Source organism: Neophocaena asiaeorientalis, unplaced genomic scaffold (genome assembly GCF_003031525.2).
Source record: "Neophocaena asiaeorientalis asiaeorientalis breed wild unplaced genomic scaffold, Neophocaena_asiaeorientalis_V1.1 scaffold399, whole genome shotgun sequence".
Lineage (NCBI taxonomy): Eukaryota > Metazoa > Chordata > Mammalia > Artiodactyla > Phocoenidae > Neophocaena > Neophocaena asiaeorientalis.
Window position 1 is genome coordinate 3,029,543 of NW_020173964.1, and position 16,353 is coordinate 3,045,895.

The 16,353-nt window shown below is 34.3% G+C and overlaps 1 protein-coding gene across 1 annotated transcript in view; it reads left to right on the forward strand.

Annotated features, from left to right (window-relative positions):
* The window catches only part of ADAMTS6 (ADAM metallopeptidase with thrombospondin type 1 motif 6), a 263,626-nt gene that overhangs the window by 12,850 nt on the left and 234,423 nt on the right, over positions 1 to 16,353 (forward strand). Inside the window, exons 4-6 of the mRNA XM_024753116.1 lie at positions 5,286 to 5,497; positions 5,944 to 6,027; positions 6,544 to 6,689. Coding sequence (XP_024608884.1) covers positions 5,286 to 5,497; positions 5,944 to 6,027; positions 6,544 to 6,689 — 442 coding nt within the window. The remainder of the gene's footprint in view (positions 1 to 5,285; positions 5,498 to 5,943; positions 6,028 to 6,543; positions 6,690 to 16,353) is intronic.

Here is a 16,353-nt window from a genome sequence, read left to right on the forward strand (position 1 = left end):
ACCTGTGTAAAATTTGATATTTTTTTCTTTGAAGGGGAAACCTTATTTTATCCAGGTAATAGTTACAGCTTTCATGCACAGGTGTTCCATAGTACTCTGTGCTGTTTGGTTTGCCTGATATTTTTATGCTAGTGGTAGGAATCTAAACATTTGAATAAGACTTGAAGAGTCTTAAAGGTAGTATTCAAAGATAGTGTTAGTTAGAGTACTATAGAAATACATAATAGGGACAACAAACCTAGCCTTTAGTGGTCAAAGAAGACTTCAGGGAGGAAGTGACTTTTAAGCTGAGGGAGTGATGGGTAGAGTGTTCCATATAAAGGGAATAGCATTTACAAAGATTCTGAAACAAAAGAGAGAATGTCACATTCCAGGAACTGACAGTTCATATAACTGGATATTAGAGAAGGGGTGAGATTCATAGTGGTTGGCGGGGAGTGGTCATGAGAGGTGAAACTGGAGAGTTAAAAAGTGGCCAAATCACAAAGGGCTTGTAAACCACTTCGAGGAGTTTACCTTCAGTATACTGGAATCCCACTGAAAGGTTTTATGCAGTAGAAATCACATGATCAGATTTGGGTTTTAAAAAGATTACTCTGGCAACCATATGGACACTGATTTAGAGAAGAGAAAGACTAGGGTAGGGAGTTAGGAGGCTGTTTAGTCTAAAGATTAGAAAGCTTAGAGAAATAGAGGATATAGCATAGCATAGTAGAAAGAACATGGGCTTTGGCATACTTGTGGACAAATTTTCCAACCTCTCTGAGTACTCCTTTCAGCACACATTAGTTACTCAATACAATGGTAGCTATCATTATTATTGGGATGACTTTTTCTAGCATTTGAAGAGCCACTGTATTAAAAAAAAAAAGAGGAGTAGATTTATTCCATGTAGTTCTAGTAGCTGGAACTAGGAGCAGAATATTTCAGAAGGAGATTTCAGCTCAATACAGAGAAGAGTTCACCAACAAGTAAATTTAATAAAAAATAGAATGGGTTCAACAGGTAGATTTGTAAAAATGGAATGGGTTGCCTTGTGAATTAGTGAATGCATCACGCTCTTGTTTCTTCTCTGTATCCTTGTAGCCTCTTTTACTTCTGCTTCAAGTACAGTTGTTCTTTGGAGTTCTCATTCTCCATACTCTCTTCTTGAGTCATCTCTGAGGCTTTTAATTATGAGAGGTTCTTGTTGGTCAAGAATAATTGGTATTAGAAAAAGGTCACTTAAAGTGAATCTAGTTGAGGCATGAAATACAGTGTCATGGTAAATAATGAAAAAAGGTTTGATTTGTCTTTGAAATGAATAAAGAAGCTAAACATTATGGAAATAGTTTATCTTATATTTAACAAAATTTAGGCTATAAGTACAACTTTATATAAATTTTTTAAAAACTAAGATTCAAATATTTAGCTGTTTATTGTTATATAATAAATATTTAAAGATTTCATCATGTTCTGAAAGGTATCTCTTAACTGTTTGAGATTCAGGTTATCCTCTTTTGAAGTGCCTATTTCGTTACTAACTGGTATTTACCAGGCAGAGCCTTAGTTTTCAATGGTTTAGGCATGAATCAGGCAGTTCTCCAAATCTACTTTTATTGCCATCATAGACCACTGTAATGACTTTCTATCTAGTCTTCCTATCTCCAGGTTTTTCCTTTTCTGTCTTTAGTCAAGTCTATCTCCTAATTCTGGCTTACACACCTTCACTGGCTTCCCAATAGTGGGATTATAGTAGTAGCTCTCTAAATTCCGTGGGAATGTCACTAGATGTTATTGAGGAAAAAATCACTTTATGTTTAATAAGTTTGAGAAATGTCTGGTTAAGAACTACCTTAATTGTGATACTAGCTCAACAGAGTCGTTCAAGTGAGATATGCTGTTATAGGCATACACATTGCCAGTTAATCTGTTAATCAGGAACTCAAGTTTATATCAGAATATAAGATATGAAAACCCTCTTGACAGTGGGTATTTTTATCTCATATTCAAATATGAATTTTCCCATTCTAATTAGATTTAAGCTATTGATTAAAAAATTTTTATGAAAGTAATATCTGTTCTTTGTAGAAATTTTAGAAAATACAGGATAAAAAGAAAAATAAAAAAGAAAATGAAAGTTGCTCTGTGATAACTGAATGTTCTTATAGTCTATTCATATAGATATTATTTTGTCTTTATACCTGCATTATCTACTTGTGTATTTATTAAATAAATATTAATTTAGCATGCATATGCAAAACTATTCTCAGTGCTGGGATGCAGCAACGAATAAAGCAGGAAAAGTCCTTACTCCAAGGGATCTTATATTCTAGTGAGGAGAGGCAGTTAACTAAATAAGCATTTAAACAAAACATAAATACATGGCCAACCGTCAAGAAGTAGTAAGTGAGTAGTGAAAAATAAACCAGATCAGGGACTTCCCTGGTTGTCCAGTGGTTAAGAATCCGCCTTCCAATGCAGGGGATGCAGGTTCGACCCATGGTCAGGGAACTAAGGTCCCACATGCCACAGGGCGCTAAGTCCTCGGGCCACAGCTACTGAGCCTGTGCGCTCTAGAGCCTGCACGCCGCAGTGAAAGATCCCTCATGCTGCAACGAAGATCCCGCATGTCGCAACTAAGACCCGATGCAGCCAAATAAATACATAAATATTTAAAAAAGAAATAAAAATAAACCAGATCAATGAGATAATTTTGCATGGCTGTATATATTAAAGATATTTTGAGATTGATCAAAAACTCAAAATTATATTTCAGATGACAGAGATCTATGTACTTGGCTTTGGGGGAAAAGTTCTTTATTGTATATGTTTGTGGAGGAATGTTTTCTTTAACATTCAATACTCAATCCAAAATTAAACTGAGCAAAGCACATGTAATGAGTATCATTTGAACTACTAATCTCTATTTTGAAACAAAATAAAACAAGTCAGTTGTGTATTTTATTTTAGACTAAAAGAGATATTCATTACAGACCATTGAACTTAACGTTAAGCAGTCAGTTGACAATTATAAAATGTAGATATTGTTTTGTAATGATCTAATCGTGCGGGAAAGATTTTAATCTTTAGAATGAAACTAAAGACGTTACCTTTTTAGATTTTATTCATTCAGTATGCATGTGTGTATATTACATATATTTATCAGACTACAAATCTTTTGAGTATAATGATTATATCTTTTCACTTATGAATGTCCATCAAAGACACTGTATATATATATTTCTGATGGAGCAATAGCCAAGCAAACTAACAATTAAAAAGCTAAAAAGTTGAAAATTGTGAATATGATGATAACAGCAGCTACCTTATACTAAATCCTATCAAATGAGAAACACTATTGCTAAGTGTTTATGTTGCCCAATCATGGTCTAATTCTTTATACAATACTTTAAATAAAAATAAGGAGAAATTGAATGAGAGTGAAAATTATCAAAATAATGGAAATTCTATCCTGTATTTAGACATTTAAGCTGTCCAGCCAGAGGAAGGAGAAGACTAGGCATGATTTGAATACATGAGTGGTTTCATGATCACAGAAAACTGAGCAAGAGAAATTGGAGTAATATTAATGCCGAAAAGATTTGGCTGTCTCATAACGATATTACCACAAACCCAATGGCTTAAGCAATACACTTTTATTATCTCACATTTTCTGTGGACCAGGAATCTGTGTATGTATAGGTTATTTATTTAACCTCAGCCAGGGCTGGGTTCTTATCCAGAGTCTTTACTGGGGAAGAATTCACTTCCTCACACCCATGGTTGTTGGCAGCATTCAGTTCTTTGCTGTCATAGGACTGAAAACTTTAGTTTCTGGCTGGTTGTTTGCCAGAGGCCACCTCTGGAATGTACAATGTACAGTTCACCAACTTGGTTGTTTCCTTCCTCTAAGTCAGCAAGGGAATGACTTTAGTAAGATGCTACAATATTATGTAACATAGGTATGTAGTCATATACATGTAATCATGTACATCCCATCATCTTTCCTGTCTTCTGTTGGTTGGAAGCAAGTCACAGGTCCGGCTCATACTCAAGGGAGGAGATGAGGACACAGGAGGTTATGCGAGCCACCTTAAGAGTCTGTCTGCCACAGTGGTCATAGGGGAATACTCACTGGCTGTCTTGGGGATATGCTATTGAATTAAGAAGTAGTATATTTCTGCCTCTCTTCACCTTTAGGAATAAAGACACTCATTTAATTTATATGAATTTCAAAAGTATTTGACTGATGCTTCTCATGGTCATCTCTTATTTCTTAAAATTTATAACTTCTCTCAAAGTAATTTTTAAAAGGGAAAGGCTGAAGAAAAACAGTATAGTGCCACTTTCTGTCAAGTGGATTATGTAGATTACTCTAACTTTTCGTAAGTAAATTTTTCAGTAAGTGGCGGTTAGAAAGATTTCCTGTTCAATATAAGGATATGAAAGTGAGGTATACAGGGGACCTGTACTTGCTCAAGTTTATTAAATGAAGATGAATATAAATGAGGCAAGTGTTTACAAATGCCATAGTACTAAAAGGTTTCCTCTGTGCTGAAGGACCAAATATCTAGAAATCAAAGGATAAAGCTGCAATCCACACTGAAATGTGGTTTAAAGTGAGTTATGTCGGAATCATTGTCTTTCAACGCTCAGTCTAATGCCATTGACCTCTAGGTTATGGAAAAGGAATACTTTGGGTACTTTGTCAGGATAAATAGTTGTAGAATACAAAATTAAATGAAAAAGATAATTCACAGCCTTTTAGATTTGAGATTTCTAGAGCAGTATAGAATTGCTCTATTAAGATAGTTTAATAAAAGCATCTTACTTTAAAATAAATGCTCAAAAAGCGTTTTAGGAATAGATTTTTGCAACGTTAATATTCTTCATCAGAACTGTCTTAGGCTGTTTAGAAAGTCAATGCTTTAGTTGCTTTTTAAACAACTTTAAATGATTTTTTTAAGTACATATTCTAAATTTAAAAGTATTATGACATAATCACTCACTGGAAAAATATGAAATGATTATTTGAAGATTCCTTTTTTAAAGTAAACTATTAGATTTATTTTGTTTTGTTTTCATGAGCAGTTGAATGTTATTAATTTTTTCAGGTAATATGATTATTTTGAAAAATTTGAAGTTTAATTTTTTCACTACTGCATTTCCTCATCCCCTTCCCTCACTTTGAAAAATCTTAGTGTGTTAGAGAATTTATGAGAAGTATGTCTACATGAAAACTCCATGAATAAATACGTTTAATTAGTGAACCTATGTGAACTAGATAATTGTTTTTATTGTAGACCTCCTAAGAAGTGGCAAACCTTGGTGGTTGAATGACACATCTGCTTTTCCTTCTTCACTACCAATTAATGGCATACATATCCACCAGAGACAGAAGAGATCAGTAAGCATTGAGCGGTTTGTGGAGACATTAGTAGTGGCAGACAAAATGATGGTGGGCTACCATGGCCGCAAAGACATTGAACATTACATTTTGAGTGTGATGAATATTGTAAGTTTGATCCCTCTATATAATTTTTAACTTAATAGTTTGTTATGGTTTTTGACTAAGGTCATGGATTTTTATTGTGAAATAATGATTTTGAGAATTAACTCATCAAAAGTTAGAAAGAATCGATCTATTACTTTTTCAGTTCCATAGAAAATAAATTTAAAGGTGACCTTATTGTTCATTTAGATCAGCTCACCCTCTTAATTAATTACTATGTTGTAATTCACCTTTAGGAGACAATTTTTCTTGAAGTAGACTTGTATAACAAATCTTTTACCAAGGCATCTTGAGGGTAGAGTTCTAAGTGGTATGGGATAAAAGAATCTTTTTATATAAGCAGTGGTTAAATGGATGAAAAATTGTTTTACCACTTTAAGAATAAAATCAAACAATCACCTTATGATTTTTGTCTGACTTTGTGTCTTTTCTTATTTTCTGGAGGTCAGGTTGCCAAACTTTACCGTGATTCCAGCCTAGGAAACGTTGTGAATATTATAGTGGCCCGTTTAATTGTTCTCACAGAAGATCAGGTAAGAATGAGTTAGTTTATAAATCTAAAGCTCTTAACAGACAGACTGTAGAATTATGTATTAAAGAATAATATATTTTATTATTGTTCCTCTTAGAAAGTTCTAGTTGACTATGACTTTCAGCTCTAAGCATTTAATATTTTAAGCAAATTTGAAAGAGTTTACAAGAATATACCTCTTATGTCATGTTAAAGCTATATGTATGTGTGTTAGCTATATGTTTCAGTATAAAGATGAGCATTTGCATGGCAGACCTTATAAAGTGGTTTTGGTTGGTTTTGTAGGCTGATAATCACATATATTCACATTATCATTAAAGCTGGAACTGGAAAGAATGTCTGTTCAATAATACACTAAATTAATTCTAGGTCAAATATTACAGAGATAAAAATTGGCAAGAGGGTATTCCTAGAAACCACTACTTCTAATTATAGTCCCACTTTAGCCTTCAAAAGTTTTAACAACTGACCTTAGTAATTTGTTTGGAACATTTCTGGTATGCATGTTGTATTGCAGCCAAACTTGGAGATAAACCACCATGCAGACAAGTCCCTCGATAGCTTCTGTAAATGGCAGAAATCCATTCTCTCCCACCAAAGTGATGGAAACACCATTCCAGAAAATGGGATTGCCCACCACGATAATGCAGTTCTTATTACTAGGTATGGTTTGTTGCAAGTATTTTACCTTTGATTATTGTGTTTGATATTGTAACTATATTTGGTTCTATCTAAAGCCTCATTCAGGTAATGAGTATAGAGAAAGCAAAATGGTAATTTATTATTCACCACTGAGAAAGAATATACTGCAGTATTGTTGTGTTTGCATTAAATGAACCAAATAAGAGAAAAGATTTAGAGTTGACTTAGAAATTTAATATATATCTTTTCTTCTCCTAAGGACTATTCATAAATTTTAACTGGAAGCACATATATGTTTTGTTAATTGAACAAAATACATGCTAAAAGCAAGATTGAAAAGTATGAGAAAAATCTGTTTTAAACATAAAAATGGGTCATCACTCTTGGTTATAAAATATATTAATTAGTCTTACCTCCAAATTGTTAAAAGGGAAGAGGACATCGGTGGTTACTCAGTTTACTTAGATGAATGTTTATTTAATTTAAAATATTTTAATTAAGAGGTTATAAAGAAGCATATTTACTATATGTTGAATAGCTTTTCTCTCAGGCAAAATTATTACTTGATGATAACCCAGTGAATTCATATATTTCTTTCCTGTTTTATAAAACTGTATTCAGATCCATTTTATCCTTACTCTCCAATAAAAATTCTGTGAAGTAGATATTCTTATTATTTTTCCCATGTAAGAAATGAGGAGACCAGTTCAAAATATTTAAGTGAAAGAGCAGGGCTCAAGCCCTGGTGATCCTGTCTTCTTTGATTATACTTTGCTGTCTGTCTTAATTTTTTAATACTCTAATCATGGTTGGTTAGAACCATGCTTAAATCATTTAAAGATGCTTCTCTTTTGATTTCTTATTAGTATTTAAAAATGAAAACAATAATAACAAATAAACAAATGAGCAAAATGGAAGCGTATTCTATCTTGGCTAAGTGGATTATTTCTTTTCATTTGCAAGGCAGTATTTAACATATGCGTCATCTGTGGTGTGCCCATTGACTCCACATTAGACTCTGTGGAGGGGGAGTATAAAGTATACAGGATCAGAATCTTGAGACCCAGTAAGATAATGTGAATTTAGCTTTTTGAAAAATGTTCCTGTTAACTGAGTTGTAGAGTTAAAGTTTCTGAGTCCATTTATTTTTTTACAGTTACACTTATTTTAATTGACTTCATCTACCTAACATTGTAAACCAAAAAACTTTGATTATGATATGCTTGCTGAATAAAACCAACATCTTAAGGTTCTATATTCATATGTGTTGACACGTCAGTCTGATAAATTCTGCAATTCCTCAGGTCTTGTGGTCTGGAATGGTTTCCAAATATATTTGAGGAGTTAAAAATATACTAGGAATTGTGCAAATATAGAAACTTTTGTGTAAAAATATATATGATATGATTAGTTTCAATGAAATTACTAGAGGAAAATATCTGTTATATATGTTTAACAGAATGATCACAGATATTTGCATTAGCATCTGTACTTATATTTATAAAACCCTACCTCTCCGCAAAAAAGGCAGTGCCCAGTGGGCTCTTGATGCTTCACATTTTTATTATTGTATCTGCATTGGATTTTTAACATTTGTTTTTAAACCGATTTATTTATTTATTTGGCTGCCCTGCACCGTGCTGTGCAGTTTGCAGGATCTTAGTTCCCTGACCAGGGGTTGAACCCAGGCCCCCCTGCAGTGAAAGTGCCAAGTCCTAACCACTGGACTACCAGGGAATTCCCGGCTTTTTAACTTTTGCATCAAATGACAGGAGTTATACTAAGAGTGCACATTTATAAGTATTTGAGTAGGGAAATACATCTGGGCAGTTAGCCACTCTTTCTTTGTACTGGCTACAACATTCAACTGTCTGACTTGTTACTCTGAATTGGCCCAGATATTTTTCTGATCCTCTGCAGAGCTCTTCTTTGCTTCTGTAAGCTACTTTGAGTGCCTGTTTGATGTCTGAGATTTGAACACAAAATTTTCTTTTGAAACTTTTCTCCTGATGTTCAGATAGCACTAGAAATTATCTCAGGATTTAAAGAACAGTACTACAAAAATTTCATATCTCATATCATTTTAGATTAGTTATATAATGGAGGTTAGAAAAATGCCCTTTGGGACAGTGTAGAATGCCTTTTTGAATTGTTATTGAAGTCTCAAATTAACTTTTAGCTTACTTAAAAGTCTACAATTATCCTTGAATTATTAGGGCCACAGAGTGACTTACCTAAATGAGATGACTATCTGAGTATTATCTCTAATATTTAAGTTTTTATTGGTTGGGGGTTTTACCAGTTCTTGATTCTCCCTTATATATTTTAGATTTGTGAAATTGAACATATGTTTAAATCACAGTTCTACTTTTAGTAAAAATAATTATGAGCATTCCATAGATAATTCTATATTAACTTTGAAAATTGCTTCATGTAACTCACTTATTAACATGTTCAGGGTTGTGACTCCACCATTTAGAGGTAAGATCATGATTTATGTTTGCTCTAAATGTCAGCTCACTAGGGAGAATATATAATGTGTTTATCAAGAATTCCAGAGAAAAATTGATGGATATGTTTATCTCTACTAGGCCAAATTTTGTCCTAGGGATTTAAATGTTTTAAGCAGAAAACCATTAGGAACCTAGTTACTTAGGTAATCATAGTTACTTTTGGAAAAAAGTATAAAAACTCAAAATGTTATCTCCTCTTAGCAAATGATATTTTATTGTTTTATTTTATTGATATAATTTTAAAACAAACTGCTGTACAAAGATATCAGATCACCATAACTAGACAGAAAGAAAATTTAAAAATAAAATTTTGTTGTTTTATCTGGTATCAAAAGTATTGAATTAAGACCAAAGAGCATATTAAAAATGATTAATATATACATATATTTTTAAATTTTTATATACATTTATGTTTATTTTTATGTGTAAGTATATATGTATGTATAATATATAGTGAAATCTGTTATATATCAGTTAGCTTTATCTAACCTTTTTTTAAAAAACTGAGGCTGGGAATTCCCTGGTGGCCCAGTGGTTAGGACTCTGTGCTTTCACTGTGAGGGCCTGGGTTCAGTCCCTGGCCAGGGAACTAAGATCCCACAAGCCGTGAAGCGCAGACAAAAAAATTAAAATTAAAACCAAAAAAAACCCTGAGGTATAATTGACAAACAAAATTGTGTATATTTAAAGTGTACAGTGTGATGATTTGATGTACATATACATTGTGAGCTGATTGCTGTAATCAAGTTAATTAACATATCCATCTCATAGTTATCTTTTTTTTTTTCCTTTTTTGGATGAGAATGCTTATACTCTCTTAACAAATTTCAAGTATACATATAATATTATGTGTAGTCACCATGCTGTACCTTAGATCCTCAGAATTTATTCATTTTATAGCTAAAAGTTTGTGCCCTTTGACTAATATCTCTCCATTTACTCTACCCCACCCCCACCCCCAACTCTGGGCAACTCCCATTCTATCCTTGGTTTCTATGAGTTCAACTTTTTTTTTTTTTTTTAAAGAGTCCACATGTAACTGAGATCAAACAGTATTTGTCTTTCTCTATCTGGCTTGTTTCACATAGCAAAATGCCCTCCAGGTTCATCCACATTGTCGCAGATGACAAGATTTCTTTCTTTTTTATGACTGACTTATATTCCAGTGTGTGTGTGTGTGTGTGTGTGTGTGTGTATGTATGCATTTCACCTTTTCTTTATCTGTTCATCTGTTAATGGTCACTTAGGTTGTCTCCATATCTTGACTATTGCAAATAATGCCCCAGTGAATGTGGAGTACAGATACCTCTTCAAGATACTAATTTACTAATTTCACTTCCTTTGGGTATATTCCCAGAAGTGGGATTGCTGGGTCATATAGTAGTTCTATTTAAAATTTTTAGGGAACCTCTATACTGTCTTCCATAATGGCTCTACCAATTTACATTCCCACCAACAGTGTACAAGCGTTCCCTTTTCTTCATATCCTCAATACATTTGTCATCTTTTATCTTTTTGATAATAGACATCCTAATAGGTTTGAGGTGATATCTCATTGTGGTTTTGATTTGCATTTCCCTGATGATTGGTGATGTTGAGCACCTTTTCATGTGCCTGTTGGCTATTTTTGTTACCTCTGGAAAAATGTCTGTTTAAATCCTTTGCCCATTTTTAAATTGGAATTTTTTTGTTGTTGTTCTTGGGTTGTATAATTTTTATATATTTTAGGTATTAATCCCTTATCAAATATATGGTTTGCACATATTTTCTCCCATTCCTTACACTGCCTTTTCATTTTGTTGATTGTTTCCTATACCATGCAGGAGCTTTTCAGTTTGATGTAGTCCCACTTGTTTATATTTGTTTTGTTGCCTGTGCTTTTGGTGTCATATTTAAAAAATCATTGCTTAGACCAATGTCAAGGAGATTTTCATCTATGCTTTGTTCTAGGAGTTTTAGTTTCAGGTCCTACATTTAAGTTTTTAATCAATTTGAGTTTATTTTTGTGAGTTGTGTGAGATAGGGGTCTGATTTCATTTTTTTGGCATATGGATATCCAGTTTTCCCAACATCATCTATTTCAGAGACTATCCTTTCCCCTCATTGTATGTTCTTGATGCCCTTGTCAAAGATTAGTTGGTCATATATGCATGGGTTTATTTTTGGGCTGTTGATTCTGTTCCACTGGTTTATATATCTGATTTTATGCCAGTACCATACTATTTTGATTACTTTAGCTTTATAATATAGTTTGACATCAGGATGTGTGATGACACCAGCTCTGTTCTTCTTTCTCAAGATTGCTTTGTCTATTTGAGATCTTTAGTGGTTCCATATGAATTTTAAGATTTTTTTTCTATTTCTGTGAAAAATATCATTGGAATTTTAATAGGAATTTCATTGCATCTGTAGATTGCTTTGGGTAGTATGGATATTTTAACAACATTAATTCTTCTAGTCCAAGAACAAGCAGTACCTTTCCATTTAGGTGTTTTGTCTTCAATTTTTTTCATCAATATCTTATAGTTTCCAGTATAGATCTTTCACCTCCTTGGTTAAATTTATTCCTAAGTATTTAATTGTTTTTGATGCTATTGTAAATGGGATTGTTTTTAGATAGCTTATTGTTAGTGTATCAAAATGCAGCTGATTTTTGCATGTTGATTTTGTATGCTACAACTTTAGTAAATTCATTTATTAGTTCTAACAGTTTTTTGGTAGGGTTGTTAGGTTTTTTGTGTATAAGATTATGTCATCTGCAAACAGAATTTTACTTCTTCCTTTCTAATTTGGATACATTTTGTTTCCTTTTCTTGCCTAATTGGTCTGGCTAGGACTTCCAGTACTATATTGAATAAAAAAGGAAAGAGTGGGCATCCTTGTCTTCTTCCTAATCTTAGAGGAAAAGTTTTTAGACTTTCAGCATTGAGTATAATGTTAGCTGTGGGCTCGTCATATATGGCCTTTGTTTTGTTGAGGTGTATTCCATCTATTCCTAATTTGTTGAGAGTTTTTATTATGAACAGCTGTTGAGTTTTGTCAAATACTTTTTCTACAGCTATTGAGATGATCATATGATTTTTATCCTTTATTCTGTTCATGTGGTGTATCAGATTTTTTGATTTGTGAATGTAGAACCATCCTTGCATCCTAGGGATGAATCCTACTTCATTGTATATGATCCTTTCAAAACTCTGCTGCATTTGGTTTGCTAGTATTTTGCTTAGGACTTTTGCATCTATGTTCACCAGGGTTATTGGCCTGTAATTTTGTTTCTTGTAGTATCCTTATTTGGCTTTGGTATCGGAGTAATGCTGGCCTCTTAAAATGACTTTGGAAATGTTCATTTCTCTTCAATATTTGAGAAGAGTTTAAGAAGGATTGGTATTATTCCTCTTTAAATGTTCTGTAGACATCACCAGTGAAGCCGTCTAGTACTGGACTTTCTTTGTTGGGAGATTTTTGATTACTGATTTAATCTCCTTACTCATCATAGGTCTATGTGTTTTTTTATTTCTTCATGATGCAGTTGATAGGTTGTATGTTTCGAATAGTTTATCCATTTCTTCTAGGTTATCCAATTTGTTGGTATATAATTGTTGGCTGTAGCCTCGTATGATCCTTTGTATTTATGTGGTATCTGTTTTAATGTCTCCTCTTTCATTACTCATTTTACTTATTTGAGTCTTCTCTCTTTTTTTCTTAGTTTAGCTAAAGGTTTGTCAAATTTGTTTATTTTTTTTCGGAAAACCAGCTCTTAGTTTTCTTGATCTTTTCTATTGGTTTTCTAACCTCTATTTCATTTATTTCTGTTCTGACCTTTGTTATTTCCTTCCTTCTACTAACTTTGGGCTTAGTTTGTTCTTCTTTTTCTATTTTCTGTAAGTTGTAAAGTTAGGTTGTTTGTCTGAGATATTTCCTTTTTCTAATGTAGTCATTTATTGCTGTAAACTTCACTCATAGATACGCTTTTGCTGTATCCCATAAGTTTTGGTACATTGTTTTCCCATTTTTGTTTGTGTCAGGATAGTTTTTGATTATTCTTTTGATTTCTTCTTTGGTACATAGTTTGTTCAGCAGTGTGTGTTTTAAAATTTCCATGTATTTCCTGCTTTTTTTCCTGTTGTTGGTTTCTAGTTTCATACCATTGTGTTCATGATTTTAATCTCAAATTTGTTGACTCTTGTTTTGTGACCTATTATATGATCTAGGCTGGAGAATGTTCCTGATATGCTGGAGAAGAATGTGTATTCTGCTTCTGTTGCATGCAGTGTTCTGTACATGTCTGTTATGTCTGTTTGGTCTAAAATATAGTTCAAGTCCAACATTTTCTTATTGATTTTCTGTCTGAGTGATCTGTATGTCCATTGTTGAAACTGAGGTATTGAAGTTCCTTACTGTTATTGTATTGCTGTCTATTTCTGCCTTCTGATCTTCCAGTATTTGCTTAATACATTAAGGTGCTCTGATTTTGGAGTACATATATATTTACAATTGTTATATACTCTTGATGAATTGATCCCTTTATCATTATATCATGACCTTCTTCATCTCTTTTTCAGCTTTTGACTTAAAGTCTATTTTGTCTGATAATGAGTTTAACTACCCCTTTCCTATTTTGGTTTCCATTTGCATGAAATATCTTTTATATGTTTTTCCATCCCTTCACTTTCAGTCTATATGTATCCTTAAAGCTGAAGCATTTCGAGCTCTGGAGAAGGCCCAGCACTGTAGTCTTCATGCAGCTTCATCAGCTGAGGTTAGCGTTGATGAAGATTTCAGGGGTCCCCAACAGCCAAGGCTGCTTTTGTCTGCACCAGCAGCAAAGGTTGCTGGAGACCATCTGAACTCTTTTTCTCACATAGGTCATGGTGCAGGGGATTTCTCTTGGTGCTGGGTCCAGCTTGGAAGAGCTTACACCAGTGCTGGTGTCTGATGTGTGGGCACCTGTGGAGCAGTCATGGAGCTGGGGACTGGAGTGCTAGTGCTTGCAGAGTGACAGCAGCTCTCGGGTTGGTGTGCTGGCTGTACCACAGCAGCAGTGATGTATGAGTTGCAGGTATGTGTGAAGTGGCCGTGAAGACGGAGTCTGAAGCATGAGTACATAGAGAGCAACAGTGGCACTTGGTTCCAGGCGCTGGCTAGCTTGAAGTGTGTGGAACAGAGACAGGGGTGGAGTCTGGAGCATGGATGCCACAGAGTGGCCCTAGATTGGGGCTCTGGGAACAGGTGGAGCAGCTATGACTCTGGAGTCTGGGATGTGCTCAGGGTTGGGGAGTGCTGGAAGTTCTTTTCCTAGGCCAGCACAACAGCAGCTCCTTCTTGGGGTGGACACAGTGACATCTCCTTCCCCAGAATCTGTGGCAGCAATAGCTTTTGGCCACCTTGGTGGTAAAAACTGCCGGTATCCTCTGGAGCAGGCTGCTGGGGCTTGTGAAAACCAGCATTACGGTGTCTTCCACTGTGAAAGCTTTGGCGAGTCCACAGCTGTTGTCAAGGCTCTTGAGGCTTGTGGCTGATAGTTCCCACCTTCCTCTTTGCTCCTAGTTGCCTTTAGACATCTCCACTAAGCTGATCTCCCCAGTGATCCTTTCTACGCAGTTATTCTCCATTTTTTGCCCTACTATGTTACTGTAGGTTCTTAATCGTACTGTTGAGCCCTCCCAGGGCTACTTTCATTTGTGGATTGCTATCTAATTTTTGTTTTCTGTTGGGTGATGAAGGTTGATATCTTCTACTTCACCACCTTGCTGACATCATTCTCCTAGCTTTATTAAATCTTACTATTTTTGCCACATCATTGAGCAGTTTCATGTCACTTTCTAAAGTGATATACTTTTTTTAAAATAAAATTATTTATTTATTTTGGCTGCGTTGGGTCTTCGTTGCTGCGTGCCGGCTTTCTCTAGTTGCTTTGAGCAGGGGCTACTCTTCATTGCAGTGCGCAGGCTTCTCACTGCGGTAGCTTCTCTTGTTGTGACGCACGGGCTCTAGGCACGCGGGCTTCAGTAGTTGTGGCACGTGGGCTTCAGTAGTTGTGGCTCGCAGGCTCTAGAGCTCAGGCTCAGTAGTTGTGGCACATGGGCTTAGTTGCTCCACAGCATGTGGGATCTTCCTGGCCCAGGGCTTGAACCCGTGTCCCCTGCATTTGCAGTCAGATTCTTAACCACTCCACCACCAGGGAAGCCCTAAAGTGATACACTTTAGAAACAATGGTTACTTCTCTATAGTGTATCAACTATACCTGACATTTTAGTTCTGAATACCAGAGTTAGTGCTATAATGTATACATTTTTCGAAATATGACCATATGATGCTTTATTGAAACTGATCTTCCATTTTTGTGATCTGTTTTTAGTTAAAATATCAGTGGTAGTAACTTACATTGCTTGTTTCTATAGTCTAGATCTATTAGGCTTATCTGACAATTATTAGTGCTCATCTAAATCAACTTGACATTTATTAACTCTTAAAATAATGGACTATGACACTCTATAATTAGGTCAAGAAATGATTAATAGTTTGTACTTGATACTCTAGAAACAGAATTTAAGAAGAGAAAACAGAACTTAAATTCTGTAATCTACTTTTTGTCTCTATAGCTTTGCTTATTTTTAGACTTTTTGTATGAATGGAATCATACAACATACAGTCTTTTGTGACTGGCTTCTTTTACTTTGCATAGTGTTTTCAAGATTCATCCATGTTGTAGAACATACGAGGACGTCTTTCCTCTTATTAGCCTAAATTCTTGAAAATTCAAGGTACAGATCTTTTAAGAGTGCCTCTGTTAATAGGCTATTCTTCAAAAAATGTACTTTATTTTCAATTTTTCATTAATGAAATGCATAGGACATATAAATGCAACTCAAAGTACAGATGCAAAAATTGCACACCAAGTGACAGACATAATTTAGTCTTTAATTAAAATGAACATATTTATCCTCTTACGGGATCATGAGTATTTGCTTTGATGCTGCTGGATTTTAAAGGGATTAGAATTTCCAAAGTCAACTAATGTTTTCAGGTGGGAAATTAAAAATAGCTATAAAAATCGTTTCTTGCTAAAACTTGGCCTGTAATGTGTGGATTTAAACAAGTTTTAAAAAAATTTTTAAAGAATATTTCAGAGTTATATATTGACTTTATGATTATATATTACAAACAGAGGA